Source organism: Xenopus tropicalis, chromosome 8 (assembly GCF_000004195.4).
Source record: "Xenopus tropicalis strain Nigerian chromosome 8, UCB_Xtro_10.0, whole genome shotgun sequence".
Classification (NCBI taxonomy): domain Eukaryota; kingdom Metazoa; phylum Chordata; class Amphibia; order Anura; family Pipidae; genus Xenopus; species Xenopus tropicalis.
Genome location: NC_030684.2, coordinates 131,781,372 through 131,807,944, shown reverse-complemented (window position 1 = coordinate 131,807,944; position 26,573 = coordinate 131,781,372). Strand labels below are relative to the sequence as shown.

Sequence of the window (26,573 nt, the reverse complement as noted above, 5' to 3'; positions counted from 1 at the left end):
GGCAGAACAGCCCTATTGGGTTTATTTCATGGTTAAATGATTCCCTTTTCTCTGTAATAATAAAACAGTACCTGTACTTGATCCCAACTAAGATATAATTACCCCTTATTGGGGGCAGAACAGCCCTATTGGGTTTATTTAATGGTTAAATGATTCCCTTTTCTCTGTAATAATAAAACAGTACCTGTACTTGATCCCAACTAAGATATAATTAATCCTTACTGAAGGCAAAATAAGCCTATTTGGGTTTATTTCAGTATTTAAATGATTTTTAGCAGACTTAAGTTTGGAGATCCAAATTACAGAAAGATCCCTTATCTGAAAAAGCCCAGGTCCCGAGCATTCTGGACAACAGGTCCCGTACCTGTATTACTCTGTAATCAGACATAAGAAGAGCTCCCAGAATGCCTTAACCCTGTGTAATATGTTGGTATATGCTGGAATATGTAGTCTAGTGAAATCTGGGTACGGTTTGGGTGAGCAGCAGTGTTTATATACCCTACAGACCCTCTGTCAGGCCTTGTTGCTAAGGTAAATAACCCTAACAACCGTATTGGTGTGCCATTCTGGAGAAATGATGTGGTGCTTGTAGCTATGCAGTTGCTGCAACTATGTAGGTCAGGATATAGGTAGGCGTGAATTTTAATTGGGCAATAATTAATAATTTATTTTGTATTGTTCGGTACCATCGTTCTAGAGTAAGAACTATACAGGCACCTTACTTTAAGTCTTTTACCAGCCTGAACCTGAAGGAGATAGGGCCCAGATGCAGTGGGTGTGGGGGGGGGGGGGGTAGGGGACAGGCCTCTTGGGTCCAGAAAAGCTGGTTGGGATACAATGCTCTCCTGGATCCAATAGGCCTGCCTGTTAGTGCAACCCCTGGCCCACCCTAATCTACCCAATTATATGGCTGGTGGGACCCCGGGAAAAACCCTGCCCTCCCCTTTCGATCCCCTGTCCCCTGTCAGGTTAGCACCGGGGCCCCAGACTGGGTGGGGGCCCCCAGGGTCTGCACTGTGGCAGATCAAGAAGACAATTGGGCAGAATAGGGTGGGCCAGGGTTGGAACAATGGGGATTTACAAAACTTCCATTACATTGATGTTCTATTTGTTATTAATGTTATATATATATGTTATAGCAGAAGATTTAGCAGCCAATTGCCTGACATAGCGGCCGAGTGGAACCCTACCTGGCTGCTCCCAGTACTTAGTGAGAACATTAACACTCCCTTGGCAGAGCATGTTTATGCTACAGCTTTTATTTTGTAATAAAACAAAAATCATGACGTTGGAAACAAATCAGACATAGTGCAAATTTTATGTACAAATCAACTCAAAGCCACCGTCCTTTGGAGGATGAGGGAATATAGGGTTTTCTGTATCTCTTTGGAAATGAACATTTCTATGAAATTTGCCCATTGCAATGAATTATGTCCGATCAGAGGCACAATGCATTGGGGGTTTGGGGAAAAGAAAATGAAAATTTAAGGGTGGGTTACCATTTAGAATAACTTTTGGCATATTATAGAATGGGCAATGTAGCCCCTCTCCTAATCATACTGTATATCAGGCTCTCATTCAAACCACTCCCTGGTTGCTAGGGTAATTCGAACCCTAGCAACCAGATAACGGCTCAAATTCACAACTGGAAAGTTGCTGAACAAAAATTAAACGTAAAAAAAACACAAGTATTGAAAAATGAAGACCAATATCAAAGTTGCTAAGAATAGGACATTCTACACCATATTAAAAGTTCAAGGTGAACAACCCCTTTAAGTTAATTGTGGAAGAAGAGGCTAATCCAGCCTGAATAAGACAAGGACAGCGTTGGACTGGGCCACTGTCTCCCTCCCCCGTCGTGCCACAGGTACGTTTCTTTTAGGAGCGCTTGGGGGAGGTGTGCGGAGGGTGTTGGGGGCCTTTGGGGGGGTGAAGGCGGCAGGGGCCATTAGGGGGTGCAGGGGCCCCTGAGGCAGAAGCCCCGGTGGGCCCTGCACCTCCCAGTCCAACCCTGGACAAGGATGGCAGATACAGGGGTTATGTTCAAGTAGGAATGTTACAATCTGCTGTATTTCCCCATTGCAGCTCTAACCAATACCAATTTGGGGTCCCTTGAGATCTAAAGGAGGCGGGGCATGATTATGACCAATGGGAGTACATATGCATTAGCTTTCTTTCAAGCCATCTTTTATCTGTTGTTTGAACAAAGTCCCACCTATTGCATTCAGCAAAACTTTAGATTATACGTATTCATTAGCTGCCCCCCCCCCCCCGAAGCGCTTCCAGGTGTTTGCAGTCAACCATTCTTACAGTCACCGATATAAGGAAAAATAACCCGCTGTTGTAGTACAGAACAACATTAGAAGTCACTGAGGGGTTCCATGAACATTCAAGAACACATAGCTGCAGGCCAATTGGCTTCTACTATCTATATAGTCGTTTGAATTTGGCACTTTTTTCTTTACTTGAAAATTTTTAGTGAGTCATGTGACTAGTGACATCATTAAGTGCTGATTAGAACTGATGACATCACTGTGGCTCAGAATTTCCCTCTTCACTCCGGGAGATGCACTTTTTTTGTTAGAGAGAACGGAAGGAACCTTAAAAGGGTCCACTACCCATTGACTAGATACCTTAGTTCTCCAGGATCATTGGGTGCTGAGAAAGACCTGTGGATGTAGGATTGGTTGGCTTGTTGAGTCTTGGCAGCCTACCTGTATTCCAGCAAAGGGTCTTTCCATATCTATTGAATCTACTGAACTATTTTCAGAAATATTCACAACAAAAGTTTTTCTGTCCATTCACATTGAAACGGAACTTTGAATCCCCCATCTAGGGTTGTAACAGCCCCAATGGGTGCTGCATGTAAACAGAATTGGTGGAGAACTCTGGCGTCCCACCAAGAAATCCATATTGAGAAGAACAAATAACCGGACCCTTCCAGAAGGCAACTGCAACGCTCTTCAGTCCCATTGAAGTCTTGATGATACGTACTTGGCAGTGCTACCGACATTGGTCCGGTCAAAGACTTTCTATCAACTGCATTAGCTGCTTCATCGGTTTTGTTGCTTTGCTGGGGTTGAGGGAGGATAGTGCCGCACCGGTGGCATGTCATAATGACTGGGAATATGACTGTTCTTTGGGGAATCATAATGGCTAGTTGGTGGCACACTGTTACGATGGATAGTCGTGACTCCCTCTGCCCCCAGAGGGAAATTTTCTGGAAAACAAAACAGATTAATATTAATATGGAGCATTTATCTTGGTCAATTATACATCATCCTCATGGATTCAATATTGCCTCTGTGAACTGATGGAGCAGACTATGTAGGCAGTGTCGGACTGGCCCACCAGGATACCAGGAAAACTCCCAGTGGGCCCAGATGTCAGTGGGCCCTCCTGCTCCTCAACATTTGGCCTGTTACATGGTCATTTTCTATTTCTGAATGGGAAAAAAGAGGATAAATAGCTGGAAGAATAGATGCTAGCATGTAAATAAAAGAGAGGTTGAGATAAAGAGGTTGGGCGAGGAAAGGAGGAAAAATAGTTTGGGGAGTGGGCCTATAGTCTAAGGCTTTCTGGTGGGCCCCTGAGGTCCCAGTCCGGCACTGTTTTTGGAAAAAAGCACAAATCCCCAGGGACCAAAAAGCACTTAAGTACCTAAGTATCTTAGAGAATAAAGAGGTTGGGCGAGGAAAGGAGGAAAAATAGTTTGGAGAGTTGGCCTATGGTCTAAGGTTTTCTGATGTGCCCCTGGGGTCCCAGTCCGGAACTGTTTTTGAAAAAATCCCCAGGGACCAAAAAGCACTTAAGTACCTAAGTATCTTAGAGAATAAAGAGGTTGGGCGAGGAAAGGAGGAAAAATAGTTTGGGGAGTGGGCCTATAGTCTAAGGTTTTCTGGTGGGCCCCCTGGGGTCCCAGTCCGACACTGTTTTTGGAAAAAAACACAAATCCCCAGGGACCAAAAAGCACTTAAGTACCTAAGTATCTTAGAGAATAAAGAGGTTGGGCAAGGAAAGGAGGAAAAATAGTTTGGGGAGTGGGCCTAGGGTCTAAGGTTTTCTGGTGGGCCCCTGGGGTCCCAGTCCAACAGTGTTTTTGGAAAAAAGCACAAATCCCCAGGGACCAAAAGGCACTTAAGTACCTAAGTATCTTAGAGAATAAAGAGGTTGGTGAGGAAAGGAGGAAAAATAGTTTGGAGAGTGGGCCTATAGTCTAAGGTTTTCTGATGGGCCCCTGGGGTCCCAGTCCGACACTGTATGTAGGCTTGGGTTACCACACTTGAAACACAGCACTCGTCAAGTATCATCAAGAACCAATTGAGCTTGTGATGTCAAGGCGAAGATTGTTGCTCCATCTAGATGTCATTATTCTAAATAGGTCTACCAGAAGAATTACCTTCCTCCATAAGGTCCTGCTGGTACTGGGCGTCTTCGTCGAAGAGTCCAATTTCTGCGTAAGACATTTCTCGGTGGACAGGAGACTTCATCTCCATGTAGCTGCCTTCGGTGAGCTTCCCCGGCAGCGTTGGGAAGTCCTTGATGGTAGCGTAGGGGTTCTCGCTGTTGAGAGAGCTGGAGCTGGTGCTCAGGCCGGAGTCTTTCACATAATCTGTATCAGTCATAGAAATGTATAGCTGTTTAGATGCATTGAAAAGGGCTGTTCAACCTAAAATTAATTGTTAGTATGGTGTGAACAAATTTTAGTTGGCCTTTATGTTTCAGTCTTTTTTTTGGTTGGGAATTAATATCAATTCAATTATGTCTTGGAAGCAATGTTTTGGCTATAGTGGAGGAGCAAGACATTTGCTATTGTTACTCAGATAGGGACTAGTGTAATAAATGGTCTAGTAACCCATAGCAACCAATAATCAGGAAGCATTATACTGGCCTGCTGTTTAAAAACAAATATCTGCCTAGTAGCTATGGGTTATGGGTTATTGCTATTGTTACTCAGATAGGGGCTAGTGTAATAAATGGTCTAGTAACCCATAGCAACCAATAATCAGGAAGCATTATACTGGCCTGCTGTTTAAAAACAAATATCTGCCTAGTAGCTATGGGTTATGGGTTATTGCTATTGTTACTCAGATAGGGGCTAGTGTAATAAATGGTCTAGTAACCCATAGCAACCAATAATCAGGAAGCATTTACTGACCTGCTGTTTAAAAACAAATATCTGACTAGTAGCTATGGGTTATGGGTTATTGCTATTGTTAATCAGATAGGGGCTAGTGTAATAAATGGTCTAGTAACCCATAGCAACCAATAATCAGGAAGCATTATACTGGCCTGCTGTTTAAAAACAAATATCTGCCTAGTAGCTATGGGTTATGGGTTATTGCTATTGTTACTCAGATAGGGGCTAGTGTAATAAATGGTCTAGTAACCCATAGCAACCAATAATCAGGAAGCATTTACTGACCTGCTGTTTAAAAACAAATATCTGACTAGTAGCTATGGGTTATGGGTTATTGCTATTGTTAATCAGATAGGGGCTAGTGTAATAAATGGTCTAGTAACCCATAGCAACCAATAATCAGGAAGCATTTACTGGCCAGCTGTTTAAATCAAATATCTGCCTAGTAGCTATGGGTTATTATATGGGGGCAAATGTAAGACTTTTTATTACCTTACCCCATTAGGGAAATGATAATCTTATTTGAACCAATACAATGACTCATAGGGACCAATCAGCAATTAGCATCAAACAGTTTAAAGGGTGGTTTACCTTTGAGATAACTTTTAGTATGTTAGAGAATGTACTATTCCCAACAACTTTGCAATTCCTCTTCATAATTTATTTTTGTATAGTTTTTGAATTCTTTGCCTTCTTTGTCTACATCTTTCCAGCTTTCACATGGGGGGGGGTCACTGACCCCGCTAGCAAAAAAACGTTTTGCATGTCTGCAATTTTATTTTTATTGTTACTTTTTATTCCTTATCATTTTATTTAGTCCCTCTTCTATTCATATTCCAGTTTCTCATTCACACCACTGCCTGGTTGCTAAGGTACACAAGACCCTAGCAACCAGATAGCTGCTGAAATTCCAAACTGGAGAGCAGCTAAAATTCTATAGCTAAATAACTGAAAAAACAACAAAAAATAAACAATGAAAACCAATTGCAAATTGTAATATCAATATACTGATATTCAATCTGTCTCTCTACGTGCAGCTTTGTGTCGGAGTCGGATATTTTAAAAGACAGCGAATCTCTCTGCTCTACTGTTATTGTGTGTAGTAGTGTACTCACGGTTTGCTTTATTGTAGTATACACCAACGCTGTAACTCCTGTCAATCCGGTGTCCTCCTACAATCAGAAGTCAGAGAGTTCTTACCTACTGCCCCGGTAAGGGTAAGTGTGCATATATACATTTAGCTATAATGTAGCAGCTATGTTATTTGGAGCAATATGCAACTCTCCGCAAAAATCCTTGTAATATGGCATTGCCGCAAAGACTCCATATACAAGGGTATGGGAGATAGCTCTCAGTACAAGTGAGGGAATACAGGGGTAGGGGAGATAGCTCTCAGTACAAGTGAGGGAATACAGGGGTAGGGGGGATAGCTCTCAGTACAAGTGAGGGAATACAGGGGTAGGGGAGATAGCTCTCAGTACAAGTGAGGGAATACAGGGGTAGGGGAGATAGCTCTCAGTACAAGTGAGGGAATACAGGGGTAGGGGGGATAGCTCTCAGTACAAGTGAGGGAATACAGGGGTAGGGGAGATAGCTCTCAGTACAAGTGAGGGAATACAGGGGTAGGGGGGATAGCTCTCAGTACAAGTGAGGGAATACAGGGTAGGGGAGATAGCTCTCAGTACTAGTGAGGGAATACAGGGGTAGGGGAGATAGCTCTCAGTACAAGTGAGGGAATACAGGGGTATGGGAGATAGCTCTCAGTACAAGTGAGGGAATACAGGGGTAGGGGAGATAGCTCTCAGTACAAGTGAGGGAATACAGGGGTAGGGGAGATAGCTCTCAGTACAAGTGAGGGAATACAGGGGTAGGGGAGATAGCTCTCAGTACAAGTGAGGGAATACAGGGGTAGGGGAGATAGCTCTCAGTACAAGTGAGGGAATACAGGGGTAGGGGAGATAGCTCTCAGTACAAGTGAGGGAATACAGGGGTAGGGGAGATAGCTCTCAGTACAAGTGAGGGAATACAGGGGTAGGGGGATAGCTCTCAGTACAAGTGAGGGAATACAGGGGTAGGGGGATAGCTCTCAGTACAAGTGAGGGAATACAGGGGTAGGGGGGATAGCTCTCAGTACAAGTGAGGGAATACAGGGGTAGGGGAGATAGCTCTCAGTACAAGTGAGGGAATACAGGGGTAGGGGGATAGCTCTCAGTACAAGTGAGGGAATACAGGGGTAGGGGGGATAGCTCTCAGTACAGGTGAGGGAATACAGGGGTAGGGGAGATAGCTCTCAGTACAAGTGAGGGAATACAGGGGTAGGGGAGATAGCTCTCAGTACAAGTGAGGGAATACAGGGGTAGGGGAGATAGCTCTCAGTGCAAGTGAGGGAATACAGGGTAGGGGGGATAGCTCTCAGTACAGGTGAGGGAATACAGGGGTAGGGGAGATAGCTCTCAGTACAAGTGAGGGAATACAGGGGTAGGGGAGATAGCTCTCAGTACAAGTGAGGGAATACAGGGGTAGGGGAGATAGCTCTCAGTGCAAGTGAGGGAATACAGGGGTAGGGGGATAGCTCTCAGTACAAGTGAGGGAATACAGGGGTAGGGGGGATAGCTCTCAGTACAAGTGAGGGAATACAGGGGTAGGGGAGATAGCTCTCAGTACAAGTGAGGGAATACAGGGGTAGGGGAGATAGCTCTCAGTACAAGTGAGGGAATACAGGGGTATGGGAGATAGCTCTCAGTACAAGTGAGGGAATACAGGGGTAGGGGAGATAGTTCTCAGTACAAGTGAGGGAATACAGGGGTAGGGGAGATAGCTCTCAGTACAAGTGAGGGAATACAGGGGTAGGGGAGATAGCTCTCAGTACAAGTGAGGGAATACAGGGGTAGGGGGGATAGCTCTCAGTACAGGTGAGGGAATACAGGGGTAGGGGGATAGCTCTCAGTGCAAGTGAGGGAATACAGGGGTAGGGGGGATAGCTCTCAGTACAAGTGAGGGAATACAGGGGTAGGGGGGATAGCTCTCAGTACAAGTGAGGGAATACAGGGGTAGGGGAGATAGCTCTCAGTACAAGTGAGGGAATACAGGGGTAGGGGAGATAGCTCTCAGTACAAGTGAGGGAATACAGGGGTATGGGAGATAGCTCTCAGTACAAGTGAGGGAATACAGGGGTAGGGGAGATAGCTCTCAGTACAAGTGAGGGAATACAGGGGTAGGGGGATAGCTCTCAGTACAAGTGAGGGAATACAGGGGTAGGGGGGATAGCTCTCAGTACAAGTGAGGGAATACAGGGGTAGGGAGATAGCTCTCAGTACAAGTGAGGGAATACAGGGGTAGGGGAGATAGCTCTCAGTACAAGTGAGGGAATACAGGGGTAGGGGAGATAGCTCTCAGTACAAGTGAGGGAATACAGGGGTATGGGGGATAGCTCTCAGTACAAGTGAGGGAATACAGGGGTATGGGGGATAGCTCTCAGTACAAGTGAGGGAATACAGGGTTATGGGAGATAGCTCTCAGTACAAGTGAGGGAATACAGGGGTAGGGGAGATAGCTCTCAGTACAAGTGAGGGAATACAGGGGTAGGGGAGATAGCTCTCAGTACAAGTGAGGGAATACAGGGGTAGGGGGGATAGCTCTCAGTACAAGTGAGGGAATACAGGGGTAGGGGAGATAGCTCTCAGTACAAGTGAGGGAATACAGGGGTAGGGAGATAGCTCTCAGTACAAGTGAGGGAATACAGGGGTAGGGGGGATAGCTCTCAGTACAAGTGAGGGAATACAGGGGTAGGGGAGATAGCTCTCAGTACAAGTGAGGGAATACAGGGGTAGGGGAGATAGCTCTCAGTACAAGTGAGGGAATACAGGGGTAGGGGAGATAGCTCTCAGTACAAGTGAGGGAATACAGGGGTAGGGGAGATAGCTCTCAGTACAAGTGAGGGAATACAGGGGTAGGGGAGATAGCTCTCAGTACAAGTGAGGGAATACAGGGGTAGGGGAGATAGCTCTCAGTACAAGTGAGGGAATACAGGGGTAGGGGGATAGCTCTCAGTACAAGTGAGGGAATACAGGGGTATGGGAGATATCTCTCAGTACAAGTGAGGGAATACAGGGTTATGGGAGATAGCGCTCAGTACAAGTGAGGGAATACAGGGGTAGGGGGATAGCTCTCAGTACAAGTGAGGGAATACAGGGGTATGGGAGATAGCTCTCAGTACAAGTGAGGGAATACAGGGGTAGGGGAGATAGCTCTCAGTACAAGTGAGGGAATACAGGGGTAGGGGAGATAGCTCTCAGTACAAGTGAGGGAATACAGGGGTAGGGGGGATAGCTCTCAGTACAAGTGAGGGAATACAGGGGTAGGGGAGATAGCTCTCAGTACAAGTGAGGGAATACAGGGTTATGGGAGATAGCTCTCAGTACAAGTGAGGGAATACAGGGGTATGGGAGATAGCTCTCAGTACAAGTGAGGGAATACAGGGGTAGGGGGGATAGCTCTCAGTACAAGTGAGGGAATACAGGGGTAGGGAGATAGCTCTCAGTACAAGTGAGGGAATACAGGGGTAGGGGAGATAGCTCTCAGTACAAGTGAGGGAATACAGGGGTAGGGGAGATAGCTCTCAGTACAAGTGAGGGAATACAGGGGTAGGGGAGATAGCTCTCAGTACAAGTGAGGGAATACAGGGGTAGGGGGGATAGCTCTCAGTACAAGTGAGGGAATACAGGGGTAGGGGAGATAGCTCTCAGTACAAGTGAGGGAATACAGGGGTATGGGAGATAGCTCTCAGTACAAGTGAGGGAATACAGGGGTAGGGGAGATAGCTCTCAGTACAAGTGAGGGAATACAGGGGTAGGGGGGATAGCTCTCAGTACAAGTGAGGGAATACAGGGGTATGGGAGATAGCTCTCAGTACAAGTGAGGGAATACAGGGGTAGGGGGGATAGCTCTCAGTACAAGTGAGGGAATACAGGGGTATGGGAGATAGCTCTCAGTACAAGTGAGGGAATACAGGGGTATGGGAGATAGCTCTCAGTACAAGTGAGGGAATACAGGGGTAGGGGGGATAGCTCTCAGTACAAGTGAGGGAATACAGGGGTAGGGGAGATAGCTCTCAGTACAAGTGAGGGAATACAGGGGTAGGGGGGATAGCTCTCAGTACAAGTGAGGGAATACAGGGTTATGGGAGATAGCTCTCAGTACAAGTTGCCCCAGGGACTGGGCCGATTGCCATCTTGGAGTCAGGAAGGAATTTTTTCCCCTCTGCGGCAAATTAGAGAGGCTTCAGATGGGGTTTTTGCCTTCCTCTGGATCAACTAGCAGTTAGGCAGGTTATATATAGGCATTATGGTTGAACGTGATGGATGAATGTCTTTTTTCAACCTAACTTACTATGTTACTATGTTACTCCAGTTAAACCAGGTGTCAGCATTCTCATCATTACCCATTAAATATACCATTACACCATTAAGCAATAGTATTGACGCCCCAGGAGAAACAAAGAATGAAGTCAGTTTGCTGTCAGTAGTGCAAATAGCCTATTAGCCCCCCCATTTTTAGCTGCTTTATACTGTAGATTTTACCATTTGGAGCAGGAAGTTCTTGCGGGTTACATCCATGTGCCCCAAGAATACACATTAAACATTATATATGTAACGCAATACGCTTACCCATATCTCTGGGGTTCAGTGGTACCCCATGGTGCTTCCAGTCAGCCGGCAGCGTGGCATTGTAATCTGTCCCGTAGCCGCCAATACGCTCCCTGTCTGGGTGCTTCACTTTGGGGAAATGCCCTTTACCCGCCATCTGCAAATGAACCATTTCCAGTTCAGTGCCAGCTGAGACAGCTACTACCAAATATTCATTTATTTGTTCTCATTTCAAATTTAAATTGTTTCCTTGTTGCTAGGGTCCTGCTTATCTAGCAACCAGGCATCGGCTTACGTAGCAGCTGGAAGATATATATACAGAGGGCAGTTCTACAACAGGGGACATTACATTTGAGCCTGAATGCCACAAACCCTCTTACCTTTACAGAATTTGGCCTCTCAGGCTTACTGGGAACAGGAGGTGGGCAGGGGCCGCACTGGGACAGCGTATGGTAGCTTGGGTTCGAATAATAGTGCAGGTATCCAACTGGGGGAACGTCTACACAGACAGACAGTAAGCAAAATGTATATATTAAATGATAAAAGAACAAAAACATGCCACTTCCCTCCCCCCCAATTCAGTCTGTCAGTATGGGGCCTCCGGGTCACCTTTTATATTACTCTGTATAATTAAATCAGTATGTGAGCGATATGTATTGGGGGTTACTGCTGTAGGCATCTAAGAACCAAACACCATGCCGGATAATATAGTTGGTGGAAATTCTCAGTGAGTTAGTGTTTCTGAAAGACTTTCCCATATTTCCATTCATTCGTGTTATATAAGGGATAATGTACCCCCTACTGTAAATGATAAGGATATTAGCAGTCACTGAGGGGTTCTGTGCCCATATAAAGGCACAAGGCTGCAGGCTGAGTTATACAGGGAACTCTGAGTATCACTCATGTATTATAAGGGATAATGTACCCCCTACTGTAAATGATAAGGATATTAGCAGTCACTGAGGGGTTCTGTGCCCATATAAAGGCACAAGGCTGCAGGCTGAGTTATACAGGGAACGCTGAGTATCACTCATGTATTATAAGGGATAATGTACCCCCTACTGTAAATGATAAGGATATTAGCAGTCACTGAGGGGTTCTGTGCCCCCCATATAAAGGCACAAGGCTGCAGGCTGAGTTATACAGGGAACTCTGAGTATCACTCATGTATTATAAGGGATACTGTACCCCCTACTGTAAATGATAAGGATATTAGCAGTCACTGAGGGGTTCTGTGCCCATATAAAGGCACAAGGCTGCAGGCTGAGTTATACAGGGAACACTGAGTATCACTCATGTATTATAAGGGATAATGTACCCCCTACTGAAAATTATAAGGATATTAGCAGTCACTGAGGGGTTCTGTGCCCATATAAAGGCACAAGGCTGCAGGCTGAGTTATACAGGGAACTCTGAGTATCACTCATGTATTATAAGGGATAATGTACCCCCTACTGTAAATGATAAGGATATGGGAAGTCATGGAGAAATTGTGACAGTCACAAAACATTTTTTCTTATAAACATTAATGGGTGAGACAACACTAAATATACACAACAGATAGTGTTGCTGAGCACCTTTTTTAAGGATATATTTTAAAGGTTATCCTTGTGCATTATATAGCTTTCTCTCTGAGCCAAGGGAGGGGTATTTGCAGCTAATGAATGTCACTGTGCAGTACCTGGCACTTCATATACTGAGCTGGCCGGCCGCGTGGGTGAGTAGGCTACGGTCAGGCTCCGGGTCACTTTGTCTTTCTGCCAGTGTCTGTAGTAGAGGAAGAAGCCAATCAGCACCACCACCAGGATTGCCAGGGCGACAATGCCAATTATGGGACCAATGGAATCTGTGGCAGGGGGTGTATTCGGCACCATTGTAAAGGGCACCTCCACATTCAGGGCTGTGCGGAGAAAGAGCAATGCAGAGGAATCTTGAGTTACTTTATATACATGTTTTTATATTAGAGCAGTATTGTGTTTAATACACTTTTTATGTAACTTATTTAATTTAATTGCGTTTTATACAATTATTGTGTTTCATGGACCAATGAAAATCATTTTTACTCACATTTCTCACAGTGTACTCCGAACCAGGCAGCTTCACATTGGCAGGACCCGGTCACATGATGGCACGTGGCGTTATTGAGACACTCGCAGACCTGGTGGCATTTCAGCCCATAGGTTCGGTCAGGGCATTCTGCGAGAGGGAAGATGGAGACATTATGTCTAAAGCCTCTACATGGGGCAGGAGGGGCATTTGCGGGCACCTTTCTGTCAGCTGGAATGTATAAGAGATCTAACTGACATTATATTGGATATTAAAAAATATCCAAGCAGTCAGTTATTTGCTTTCAAAGAGCAGTAAAGACTACAGGGCTCTTTTACAATACAGGGCGCATCCTGCATTGTTTGAAGGAGTGGTTCATCTTTAAAGGAACAAGTTCATTGAAAAAATGGGCAATATAGACAGACTGTGCAAAATAAAAAATGTTTTCAATATAGTTAGTTAGGCAAAAATGTAATGTATAAAGGCTGGAGTGGGCAGATGTCTAACATAATAGCCAGAACACTACTTCCTGCTTTACAGCTCTCTAAGCTGTTAGCAGTCAGTAACCAATCAGTGACTTGAGGGGGGCCATGGACTTATGCTCACAAACCAACTGACAGTTAGGTCCCATATGGCCCCCCCCCCTAAAGTCACTGACTAACTAAGAGCTTAGAGAGCAGAAAGCAGGAAGTAGTGTTCTGGCTATTATGTTATGCATCTTCCCACTCCAGCCTTTATAGATTACATTTTTGCCTAACTAACTATATTGAAAACATTTTTTATTTTGCTCAGTCTGTCCATTTTACCCCGTTTCATTTATACACTGAATTGTTACTTTACGTTAACTTTTAGTATATTATAGATTGGACAGTAGTTTTTGAATTATTTGCCTTCTTCTAATCTTTGCAATTGGCAGCCAAAAAACGATTGCTCATTGAGGCTACATTTTTACTGTTATTATCACTTATTTTACTACATTACATTTTACATTAACATTTATTTATAAAGCGCCAACATATCCCGCAGCGCTGTACAATAAGTGGGTTACATACATTGGACATACAGAGTAACATATAAAGCAACCAATAACCGATACAAGAGGTGAAGAGGGCCCTGCCCAAAAGAGCTTACAATCTACTATTCAGGTCCCTATTCATTTATCAGTCTCTCATTCAAACAGCCCCCTGGTTGCTAAGGTAATTTGCACCCTAGCAAATGACCCCTATACTTTTTCATTGGCTGTTTGGCTTGCTGGAATTGATGCTGATTTTTGCTTGTGTTGTTACGTCAATCTTATATTGTTTTCTAAATCTTTACCCGTCAGTCCCTTTACTCATCCTTTACTTACTGATTTCACAGAAAGCCCCGTGATATCCCGGCAGGCAGGAACATTTGCCGGTCATATGATCGCACTCGGCGCCATTCTGACATCTGCACTTGTGGATGCAGTTCTCTCCATAGGACCCCAGGGGGCAGACTGTCCAAAGCAAAACATAAAGGAACATTGACAGAGCCTTCTATGGTATTTAACAGCTTAGCACAATATTAATGATAGATTATGATCAAACTAGCCTACAGAATTGAGCACACTTGCTAGACTGGTTGAATAGAATCATTAAAGGGGAACTATACCTATCACTGTATTCTGATCCTTCAAAAAGTATGTATAAATACCATTTTTATAAGCTGAAAGTTAGCTGCAATACAGTTCTTTTCTTTCTGCTTCATTCGAAATCCAGACAGGGGAGGAGAGACTAAAACATTGATGTTACAAATTGTAACAACTTCCCCACAGCTTACAGATAGCATGCAGGAACTACATAACCCACAATGCATTGCTCGGTCATGTGCCTTTCCTTATTGGCATCACGTGTGCAGGGGATTGTGGGATTGGGAGGAGGCAGGCTGAAGGCAGGCTGAGAACAGTCGACTACTGTTACATTTTATTTGAGTCTCAAAGTAGCCAGCCAGATCAGCAGGGGAACAGGGGGCGGGGCTTAGGGAACTGTTCCAAACCAGATTATTACATTAAACATCATGAAAAAGCTGCATATTTTATTAATTGATACATAGGGCAAAATTGCTTGAAATTATGTTTACTTTTCAAAGAGCTTGAGTTGTGTTTGGGTGGAGTTCCCCTTTAAAAGTTACTGAAAAAAATTGAAGTAATCTTCCCCAGGTAATTTGTATTTATTTGTTATTTTGAATAGAGTTGTAGGATCCCTGGTTTTTAAACCCAGTCAGACAGGCCCATGGGCCCTAGGTGGTGGGAAGCAGGATAGGAAGATAAAGGTGAGATATAAAGTGCCGCTCATTAAAATGTGCCTTTTAGCACCAGAAATGCCACAAAGGGCAAATGTACTGTATATTCTGCATTCAGTGCATCATCCAGCACCTACACATAAACCATTTCAGTCGCCCTGTATAGGGCCATAAATAGGATCAGACCCCTCTATATCTTCCTGTATAAAAACCAAAGCCATTACATTCTGCACAGTTTAAGCCTCGTTGTAGTTCTAGGAACAAAGGACAATGTGTAATACAGGGATTTAATGATGGTTACTGTACCTTCTGAGCAAGTTTTCCCAGTCCAGCCTATTGGGCAAATACATGTGCCGTCAGTGGGGCTGCAGTGCCCTCCATGCTGGCAGTTACAAGTACTGGCACAGTCCTTACCCCAGAAACCCAAAGTACAAGCTGAAACACAAAATAGGAAAGATAAAAATGAATTTACTGCCCTTGATGAACTAGAAATATAGGTACCCCCCTTTGACATTGTAGTTTAACAATCTTTCAACAACAGGTGATGGCTGGTCATCCTGGCTCCAGTCCCAACTCCTGCCCTCCCCTTCTACAGATTCAGGGTCAGACTGGGCCAATGGGACTCCAGAGAAAACCCCGGTGGGCCCTACCAACCCAGTCCCGCCCCCCACTTGCTCTCTGAAAAATTTCACCGCGGAAAAATTCGACGCACGTCCAAAAATTGTCGCCGGCGTCAAAAGAGAATAGTCGCGGACGACGAAATAATAGCCGCGCGACAAAATAATAGCCGCGTGCGACGAAACAATAGCCACGCGACAAAATAATAGCCGCGTGCGACGAAACAATAGCCGCGCGACAAAATAATAGCCGCGTGCGACGAAACAATAGCCGTGCGACAAAATAATAGCCGCGGGCAACGAAACAATAGCCGCGGGAGACGAAACAATAGCTGCATGACAAAATAATAGCCGCGTGCGACGAAACAATAGCCGTGCGACAAAATAATAGCCGCGTGCGACGAAACAATAGCCGTGCGACAAAATAATAGCCGCGGGCGACGAAACAATAGCCGCGCGACGAAATAATAGCCGTGTGCGACGAAACATTAGCCGTGTGACAAAACAATAGTCGCGGGCGACAAAACAATATCCGCGTGTGACAAAACAATAGCCGTGCGTCAAAACAATAGCCGCGTGCGACGAAACAATAACAGCGCGCGACAATTTTTTTTGTCGCACGACATTTTCGCCGTTTCGCTCATCACTAATAATAATAGATAAATACAAAGTATAACAATAAATACAGATAAATACAAGATACAGTTACAGTTGCAATAAGTTTAAATGGCAGACTGAGTGCTGCAGAATGGAAGGATAAGCAATAAATAATAACAATACAAATCTGTCCCCTGAATAAATCTTATTCTGGGCTTTACCAAACCTGGCAGCCAGTTAGCATTTTAAGTTTCAAGCCAGAGACAGGCTGGATAGAAAGGCAAATAATTACAAGAAAAAGTCCTGCCTTATGATATCAAAAGTTGCTTGTAAAATTTCGACATGTTTATAAGAGGTAAGAAAGTGCTGGATAAGAGGGCATGTATAGTTTGGGAGGGGACAAGGGGTCCTAATTGGGGACAGTCCAGCTGAGCATTACTGTAGGAACAAGAAAGCCTTACGTTCTGAGCAGTCATTGCCTTTCCACCCAGGGAAACATTTGCACGAGCCATCAATATGGTTACACGTGGAGTGATTGGAGCACTTGCAGGTGAGCACGCACTTCTTCCCATACCGACCATGGGGGCAAACTGTCGTAAAAGAAAACAACAATATGACCACAACAAGTTGGCTAATGCTGTACACTTACTATCTATCCAACACCTACATTTATCTGTGTCTGATGAAATGGGACTGAGGCCCCATTTAGAAAAACCTTCTCCGTTCAGTTTTGTGGAAGATGGCCTAAGCTAGCAGTCGTCAGCTTGGCATTTATTATAAAAAGCCAGTGTAGGGCATATGTACTTGTAGAATAATGTTCCAGAATGATTGTCAAGAACTTGTGGAAGAATCATCATCAGGACCATCTGAACTTTTATGGCCCAAGTTATCTCTTTGAAATCCAACATTTGGTCAGGGTTTGCCTTAAGATGGTCATTCAGGTAAACATCTGCTCATTTGGTTGCCAAACTAGCAGATCTTCTCCTGATATGCCCACCTAAGGGTGGCAAAAGTAGGACCAAACAATCCAATTGCAACAATGGGTATAGGAGCCTGTAGATTGAAGACCGCATTAATAAACTGATGTGGTCCCCAATCCAATGGAAAATTCAAACCTGCCCGATCAACACCTGGACAATATTCAGCCATATATCATTCGGGAAGGCCATCAGGGGCCCCATACAAGGGCAGATAAGCTTCCAGATGGGTCAAAGGACTCGACTGGGTAGCTTAAATCTGCACGTATGTGACCACCTTAAGTTCATTTCAAGGTTACAGACATATACTGATATTTCTGTATTGCAGTTGCGTTATAATGCCAAGAACCATTCAATCCATATCTCTCCCTAACTGATTGTCTAGCTGCCCCCAAGTCAGTTTGGAAGCCATTGCATTATGTTATACTGTCATGCTGTCGCGTTGTGCAACCCCTAGTTCATGAATGAAGTTGAACGTCCTTGGTCCATCCAACAGGTATCATATCTTACTGTTGTCGCAGTCTGGGCCTCGGAAACCCGCGGCACATGTGCAGGTCCCATCCTTAGGAGAGCAGCTGGCGCCATTTTTACAGTCGCAGGTCATGTTGCATTTCCTTCCCCAAAATCCTTCCTCGCAGCTCTGTTTGCACTCTGGACCTATGGGAATGGAAAACATCAGGGTAACGTGTTGTTCTATGATTTTTTATGTGTTTTGTAACCCACACAACCCCCTACACAGCCTTGCCCAATACCAAATCAGGATGTAATGGGATGATCTTCCATGGACTGCATAGATCTGTTTTTCTGTTCCATAGCAGTCACTATAGTAGAACTTAACAAAATGGAAGGGAAGAAGGAATTGGGGGAGTCACTGATCATTTTTAGGATAAGAACATGCCTATGTTTGCTAACCTTGGATATAATCTTTATTTTTTTGTTTTTTAGAATTAGCCATTGAGTAGAACACAATAGCATCATATTGCCTCACACTCACTCACCAGTCCATCCCGGCAAGCACCAACACTGCCCAGTGATGGGGTCACAGTTGTCTGAATTCTCACATTCACATTGTTGCCTACAGCCAGGACCAAAAGTTCCATCCTAAGAAAATAGGGGAAAAAGTGTAAAAACCAATGAAAGAGTAAAACGTTGTATTATTTTATTCCTATTGTTCCATAGGATTTATTTATAAACATCCCAAATCAATGGAGGCCCATAGACTTTATTAGGACCACAATGACCAATTGCCTCTAGAAATGGTAGAATGTATGCTTCCCTGTGCCCAACAATAACTTTGGTTCAAAGCCTTTTGCACCCACTGTATTGCCTTTATTTATTACAAAAGTACACAGAAATACATAGTATTTATTGTTTTTGGTAAATCCTTTTTTGGCCACTATGGCACGCATATTGTGCAGACGCAACATGTTATTCCATTGACTTTTTATTTGTACTGGTTTGCATCTATGAATGCCACTTACCTTGCATGGTTGCTCACATTTGTCGCCATGCCACCCTGAGGTGCAGGAGCAGAGGCCGCTGATGGGGCTGCAGGATGCACCATTATTGCACTCACATGTTCTGTTGCAGTTGTAACCCCATGTTCCTTTGGGGCAGGGCACAGAGCAGTCCCCTTTTTGCCAGCCTATATAGGGAACAACAAATATTAGCCATGCACTTACACATGACCTGGATAACAAAGAATATAAGTGGGCTGTGGGGTAACACCCCTCAGTTGGGGGGCATTAATGATGCCCCTGGGCAGAAGTGCAATAGTGCACCATTGGCACCCAAGCATGGAACACTTCTGCCTGGGAGAATGGCTGCGTTGTGCAAATTTGTCCCCTGCTGCTTCCTAATTTGCACGTGCCTGATGCCCCTCGTGAATACAGTGTTGCCGAATGTGGGCAGTGCTGTATTCATGGGGATGGCCATGGGTCTCTGTGCTCCAAAACTGAAATGACCCCTAGTGTGTTCTGCCTACCTCTGTAACAGGTTGTGTGCAGGGGGATTCTGGGCATTTTATTATCACAGGGGACTTTATTTGCTCAGTAAAGTCACAGAGGAGACTGTCTATAAGGCAGGTTGGCATATAATCATATATCTTGGCCTTAATACATACCTTCCTTACACACACACGAGCCATCAATGGGCGAGCAGGCAAGGGAGTTCTTGCAGCCACACTTCTGAGAGCATTTGGGCCCATATGTTTCCATTGGGCAGTAACTGGAGCACTGGGGTCCCTGTGGAAAGACAGTAGGATGCCAAGATCAGGGCCACAGCAGATCACTAGAACAGTAGCTTTGTGGGACTTCTGACTGAGAAAGGTTTTGAGACTTCCAGTTGGACTAATCAAGGAGACTGTCAATCCGGAACCAAGTCATTGTGGGGGGACATTAAATTGCTTCCTTATCCCAACATCGTGGTTGGTAAATTTGACCACCCTTAATACCAACTTACTGTGAAGCCTGGGGCACAGATGCATTCCCCCGTCTCACTGTCGCAGGACCCACCATTCAGACAGACACACAGCTCTTGGCAGTTGGTTCCATAATAACCATGGGGGCAGGTCTCATTGCAGTAAAGGCCGGACCAGCCTGGCTTGCACGCACACTCCCCACTCATTGGGTGGCAACTGAGAAGGGATAGAACCAGGATTCAATGGATCAGTATATGGAAATAGGCTCATTTTAGCCAAAACATGACCCAGTTTAGGGTTTGCTAAGGCAGATACTTAGATACTGTTCTACTTAGACAGCAATAGAATAGAACCACCATTACTGGTTAGTGCTTGATCGTACCTCTGGGAGTGCAGGGGGTCGCACAGGCAGCGCAGGTTGCAGGGCATTCCATACAAGCCAGGGGGGCACATCCGCTCATCACAAGCCTCCCCTTTGAATCCGTGCTCACATAGGCAGCCCCCATTGATGTGGTAGCACCGCACTGCGTTTATACAGTCACATTTCTCACTGCAGTCTTTCCCATATTTGCCAATAGGACATTCTTCTCTGCAACTTTGGAGAGAAAGTTAGGGATCAGTGGGAGCTGCTATGTAGATCTTGTTTACAAAAGTAAACTTCAAAAACCATTATTATTGGTGCCTAGATGGTGTAGAATAGAGATTTACACTATGGGGCTGGGGGGGGGGGGTGCAAAACAGAGACTAGGGGTGGCAGCATGGGTCAATGTGAGAGCTACAGAGAATGTAGATAAGTCATGTTCTCACACCTAGAACCGTAGGACCTGGAACACCTGATTCTCATGCTTCAAAGAAAGATCAGAGTTCGTGGGATGATCATGAAGCAGATCAGATAAAGTTTTGGCAAATGTAAAAATGTGCAATGCTGAAGGTTCTTGCACAGGAGCCAGCAGAAGAGCATTGTGGGTAGATTGTCCAGTTGCCTTCAGCCAATGTTTGTGCTACTGGTGACATAGACAACCTATCCCTCATGCCGCAGCTTATTCTTGTGGCTCATCTATGGAAGCCAGGCGTGTATTTGTCCGCAGTAAAATATGATCCCATTGTGTAGATGTTGGCTTTGCTTCTGTAGTGGGACATTTGCAGCTGGTGACCCCTGATCTCCGCACTGCTAATATTTTCCAAAAACATATTCTGGCCCGAAACGTGTGAAATGCGTTGTGCTGTTTTATTATTGAAAAATAGTAAGCATTAGTTCAGCTGCGAGAGAAAACCTTGGGAAACATTAGGGACACGATCCCTAATCATGGATTCCGTTTGGGATTTGGCCGAATCCTGGCACTTTTTGCAGGGAAAGGGGATTTTATTAATGACAAAAGAAGATGATACAGTAGATTCAGAGCAAGGTATAAGAAATACTCAAGGCCTTTTACCAGGCCAATGGAACAAGGCAAGTTCCCTGCACTGGTTGGGGGTAATAATACACAATTTTTCCAAAAACACAGAGTACTAGTACTAGATATACACGGTAAATTCACTTTCATGGGTAATACTCTACTTACTGATCCCCTGTGTAGCCCTCAGAGCACAGGCATTGGCCAGTTTTTGGGTCACATTGGCCACCATTGTGGCAGAGACACTCCTGCTTGCAGTTCCGTCCATAGTAGCCATCCGGGCAAGGAATGGAGCAGAGAGACCCCTGTGAAGGAATGCATTACAAAGTAAAGACCAGCGTCAAGGCTGTAATGTTTGATATTTAAGGCCATACCAATAACAAAAAAGCCTTTTTCTTACTATATGGAACTATTGCATATGTATCTGGCAATGTTTTATATATGTAGCTGCTTTATTGTTAACATTCCTTTGAATATAGGAAATATAACATTGCAGGGTGCAAGTCAAAGTGTTAAAATAACAAATAAAAAAAACAAATATTCATTAAAAAAATAACAGATGTAGATTGGGTTTTGTTTACATTGTTTCCAGAGATTAGCTTCCCTAGCCCCGGGGCAGTGTCGGACTGGCCCAATGGGATACCAGGAAATCTCCCGGTGGGCCCAGGTGTTAGTGGGCCCTATTGCTTCTAACTATTTGACCTATTTTATGGTTGTTTCCTATTTTTTTATGAGAACAAAATGGCTTGTTAGATGGGGCATAGTATATAGTATATAGAGAAACTAGGAGAATAAAATGATTGAGGAGAGGAGGAAATAATCGTGGGCCTATGGTAGGGTTTCTGCTGGGCCCCCACTCCTACTCCGACACTGCCCTGGGGTTGTACAACTGCAACATGGGAATCCCATTTATCTCCAGTGTCCAGTTCCAGATTTTAGAGGGTCGTTTACTAAGTGTGAGCAAGGTGCAATTGTTTTCTCTATGGTGCCTATCATTGTCCACTTCTGCACTTAGCACATCCATGCTAAGCTCTACCTTGTGTGTGCATTACTGTGCAGAGGGCATTGTAAGTTGTGCTGGTTGGATCTACAAGGAGCGCAGTCCTTCTATACCACAAGGTCTGGAGTGGGCACAATTCCCTGGACTAGTTGGCATGCAGTCCTTCTATACTATAGGATCTGGAGTGGGCACAATTCCCTGGACCGGTTGGCATGCAATCCTTCTATACTATAGGGTCTGGAGTGGGCACAATTCCCTGGACCGGTTGGCATGCAATCCTTCTATACTATAGGGTCTGGAGTGGGCACTATCTCCTAAACTGGTTGGCATGCAGTCCTTCTATACTATAAGATCTGGAGTGGGCACTAATTCCTAAACTGGTTGGAACACAGTCCTTCTATACTATAGGGTCTGGAGTGGGCACTAACTCCTAAACTGGTTGGAACACAGTCCTTCTATACCACAAGGTCTGGAGTGGGCACTATCTCCTAAACTGGTTGGAACACAGTCCTTCTATACCACAAGGTCTGGAGTGGGCACAATTTCCTGGACTGGTTGGCATGCAGTCCTTCTATACTATAGGATCTACAGTGGGCACAAATTCCTGAACTGGTTTGAGCATAGTCCTTCTATACTATAGGGTCTGGAGTGGGCACTAATTCCTAAACTGGTTGGAGTGCAGTCCTTCTATACTATAAGATCTGGAGTGGGCACTATCTCCTAAACTGGTTGGCATGCAGTCCTTCTATACTATAAGATCTGGAGTGGGCACTATCTCCTAAACCGGTTGGCATGCAGTCCTTCTATACTATAAGATCTGGAGTGGGCACTATCTCCTAAACTGGTTGGCATGCAGTCCTTCTATACTATAAGATCTGGAGTGGGCACTAACTCCTAAACTGGTTGGAGTGCAGTCCTTCTATACTATAAGATCTGGAGTGGGCACTATCTCCTAAACTGGTTGGCATGCAGTCCTTCTATACTATAAGATCTGGAGTGGGCACTAACTCCAAAACTGGTTGGAGTGCAGTCCTTCTATACTATAAGATCTGGAGTGGGCACTAACTCCTAAACTGGTTGGAGTGCAGTCCTTCTATACTATAAGATCTGGAGTGGGCACTATCTCCTAAACTGGTTGGCATGCAGTCCTTCTATACTATAAGATCTGGAGTGGGCACTATCTCCTAAACTGGTTGGCATGCAGTCCTTCTATACTATAAGATCTGGAGTGGGCACTATCTCCTAAACTGGTTGGAGTGCAGTCCTTCTATACTATAAGATCTGGAGTGGGCACTAACTTATAAACTGGTTGGAGCACAGTCCTTCTATACTATAAGATCTGGAGTGGGCACTAACTCCTAAACTGGTTGGAGCACAGTCCTTCTATACTATAAGATCTGGAGTGGGCACTAACTCCTAAACTGGTTGGAGCACAGTCCTTCTATACTATAAGATCTGGAGTGGGCACTATCTCCTAAACTGGTTGGAGTGCAGTCCTTCTATACTATAGGATCGCAGTGGGCACAATTTCCTGGACTGGTTAGAGCGCAGCATTATTTTCATGCCCATTACCTACCATCCATCCTGGTGGGCAGCTGCACTCGCCGGAGCTCTGGTTACATATGCCGCCACTTTGACACAAGCATTGGTCTGAGCAGCTGAAGTTGGCCGGCTGGACCTCTTTACACCGAATCTCACAGCTGTAAATAGAAGAGTCAGTATAAGTTTAGCCAAGATAGGGGGGTGCTTACCCAGGCTCTCCTTACTTTGCTACACTGCATAATAGCTATTGCTTCCTTATATGCCCCATTTTAACACAAAGGGTAAATATTAGTAGTTTACGTCCTCTCTAAAAGGGAGTTTGGCAGGCAGCTAATCCCATTCTCCATGCAGCATTTGTTCTTGGAGTTTATGGAGCATTTTATGGGACTCTTGCATGCTGATGCCTTTTCTGTGCTCTCCCTTCATTGCAATGCTACCCATTGGTATTTCACAGAGAGGGGCTTCTGTAGGCAAGAACCTGTAGTCTGTACCCAATACTGTAAAGAATAGGTAAGAATTGTCAACTATATATCACTTGCCCCAATATGGTTATTTGACAATTAGATTAAAAATATATAAGTGCAACTAACTATGGTCCAGTGTATCCCTCTGGGCACAGGCAGGCTCCATTCTCGGGGTCACACTCGGCTCCATTCTTACACTGGCAGCTGAGGGAACAGCCACCTCCATAGGTGCCCGGATCACAGGGTTTCTCACAGAAAGGGTCCCGAAAGCCCGGAGGGCAGATGCACGTTCCGGAGGCAGCATCGCAGGCCCCGTTGTTCTGGCACGGGCAGGTGGAGTTACACTTAGGTCCCCATACGTGGGCCTCACAAGCTGCAAATAAGAACAAGACACATTATGGGACAATGTATAGTGCATTACAGGCAACTCCTTAGGCTTAAATGATATTGGTTAACTGCAAGTCCCAGCATTCTCCAGGGGTGTATGTATAATAAGGCACCAGAGGGCCTGTGCCTAGGGGGGCAGGTTTGGGGACGGCACACAGGTGCCTATATCTTCTTTTTTTATTAAAAAAAAAAGGAAATCCTGGGACGGAGCTGGGGGGCAAAGGGGTAGGGGTTTGGGGCGACAAACATAGGAGCGTATTTAGGTCCAGTGCTGCCCTAGGCATTCTTAGCCAGTCAATTGCGGAGTTAACTTTGAGTTGAAAAAAAATAAGTAATAAAAAGTAACAATAACAATAAAATTGTAGCCTCACAGAGCAATAGTTTTTTGACTGTCGGGGTCAGTGACCCCCCCATTTAAAAGCTGCAAAGAGTTAGAAGAAGAAGGTAAATAATTGAAAAACGATATAAAATAAATAATGAAGACCAATTGAAAAGATGCTTAGAATTGGCCATGTTAGAACTTCCTAAAAGGTGAACCATCCCTTTATGTGATTTATGTGACTTGCTATTTTCACTTAGGAGATGAAATGTGTAGTCAAAACATATTATTGTTGAAACGTATTATTTTTTTTAGTGAAATTTTTTCAAATAATTATATTAGGATACATTAAATTAAGCATTCTGCCATTAGATGGCACATGAAAAAAACCTTCCAGCAACCCGTGAGAATGGCTTTGCTGTTGCATTGCAACCCCATTGCATTGGGTGTTTTGTTGCCCCTGTGGGGGGTAATTCTGTGCAGGCGTGTGTCATTGTCCTTAATGTTTAACCCAGGGAGCTGTAGGAGTTCCCTCCGGGGGGCAGTATAATCTTCCCCTCACTGACTGTAAGGTACATTCCGGAATCATTTATGTTTTCATTAGAAAGGCAAAGCAGATGTCCGGTTGGTTGGAATGAGCCTAATGTGTCATTATGAGAACTTCATCATTCCTGCGGCGGCGCAGCTACTCCGGCCTAAAGTGCATTTCCCCAGGGAACGCTCAGTACATGGGAACAGAGAGCAAGGGAGCGAGTAGATTGCCCTTCTGAGTTTAGAGCTTTAGGAAGATTCCGTCACTAGCAGAACATTGTAGGTCTGCTCATGGAATTCCTGCAGGCAGAGCTCTATTCATGCTTTGCTGCTCTATAAATACAGTAAATAAATAGGAATTATCTGAGCAACTTTCTAAGTGACCAAAATGCACTAATTAATTTTAAAGTTATATGTAATGCTGACTCCTGAAACAATATAGCAGAAGTAGCAGTCTTGGGGGAGAACTGCAGTCTGCTACATTGTTTCAGGAGTCAGAACCAGGAAACGAAAAGGGATAAACAAATACATCACCCTCTTTTGCAATAATTCTCAAATTCTTTAAGAAATTGGGACTTCCCAATGGACCAACCATTGAGGTTTTTGGTTAGATATTGCTTAGTTAGGCCCCATGAACTGCATTGAACCACCTAATCTGCTTTATTATATTCCCATATTGGCTGATGAGCTAACCTGAGACTAATACAGGGGTATAATCTGATGGACCACCTCCCCCTCCCAGTAAGTAGAAGTTCAGGGCCATATCTGCCATGTTTGGTGTGGTAACCCCACAATCCCAAGGCCACTTTCCACCCCAGTTAATCCTTATTATATCTGCCATATTGTTTTTGTTGCTGTATTTGTCCAATACCTTTGCCACCAATATCATGGCAGTTGTTTGGTGCCTCTCTATCCCCGTTACTCACCGCTCGAGCAGTCTTTTCCTCTCCAGCCGGGCTCACACTGGCATTGGTCCGGCGCAATACAACGGCCATGAACGCACTCCTGAGTACAACGAGCTGGGGGAATTAGAGAATAGGGTCAGGTCATTCCCCAAGACAAAAATATGGGCAAATTAACTGCTTTATTTATCTGCAAAGTTGTGTTTATTCATATGATTGGAACAGTCATGGTCGCTCTAATACAGCAGTACCCACTGGTGGCCAAAGGATTAAGAAATATATGAGTGACTACTGCTGAATTTCTGTACAAATATACCAGTAAGGAGGTGCC

The 26,573-nt window shown here is 44.6% G+C and overlaps 1 protein-coding gene across 1 annotated transcript in view; it reads right to left on the bottom strand.

Moving 5' to 3' along the window:
- Positions 1–1,243: 1,243 nt before the first annotated feature.
- pear1 (platelet endothelial aggregation receptor 1) overlaps positions 1,244–26,573 on the bottom strand; it is a 38,386-nt gene continuing 13,056 nt past the window's right edge. The window contains exons 4-23 of the mRNA XM_018096957.2: positions 26,267–26,359; positions 24,230–24,476; positions 23,674–23,797; positions 21,266–21,402; positions 20,086–20,298; positions 19,745–19,919; positions 19,407–19,527; positions 18,766–18,929; positions 18,283–18,385; positions 17,795–17,941; positions 16,769–16,897; positions 15,400–15,528; positions 14,180–14,308; positions 12,853–12,981; positions 12,467–12,685; positions 11,166–11,284; positions 10,807–10,942; positions 6,256–6,312; positions 4,400–4,612; positions 1,244–3,220 (exon numbers count right to left, since the gene is read on the bottom strand). Of these exons, the coding sequence (XP_017952446.2) occupies positions 3,054–3,220; positions 4,400–4,612; positions 6,256–6,312; positions 10,807–10,942; positions 11,166–11,284; positions 12,467–12,685; positions 12,853–12,981; positions 14,180–14,308; positions 15,400–15,528; positions 16,769–16,897; positions 17,795–17,941; positions 18,283–18,385; positions 18,766–18,929; positions 19,407–19,527; positions 19,745–19,919; positions 20,086–20,298; positions 21,266–21,402; positions 23,674–23,797; positions 24,230–24,476; positions 26,267–26,359 (2,951 nt within the window). The 3' untranslated portion in view covers positions 1,244–3,053. The remainder of the gene's footprint in view (positions 3,221–4,399; positions 4,613–6,255; positions 6,313–10,806; positions 10,943–11,165; positions 11,285–12,466; positions 12,686–12,852; positions 12,982–14,179; positions 14,309–15,399; positions 15,529–16,768; positions 16,898–17,794; positions 17,942–18,282; positions 18,386–18,765; positions 18,930–19,406; positions 19,528–19,744; positions 19,920–20,085; positions 20,299–21,265; positions 21,403–23,673; positions 23,798–24,229; positions 24,477–26,266; positions 26,360–26,573) is intronic.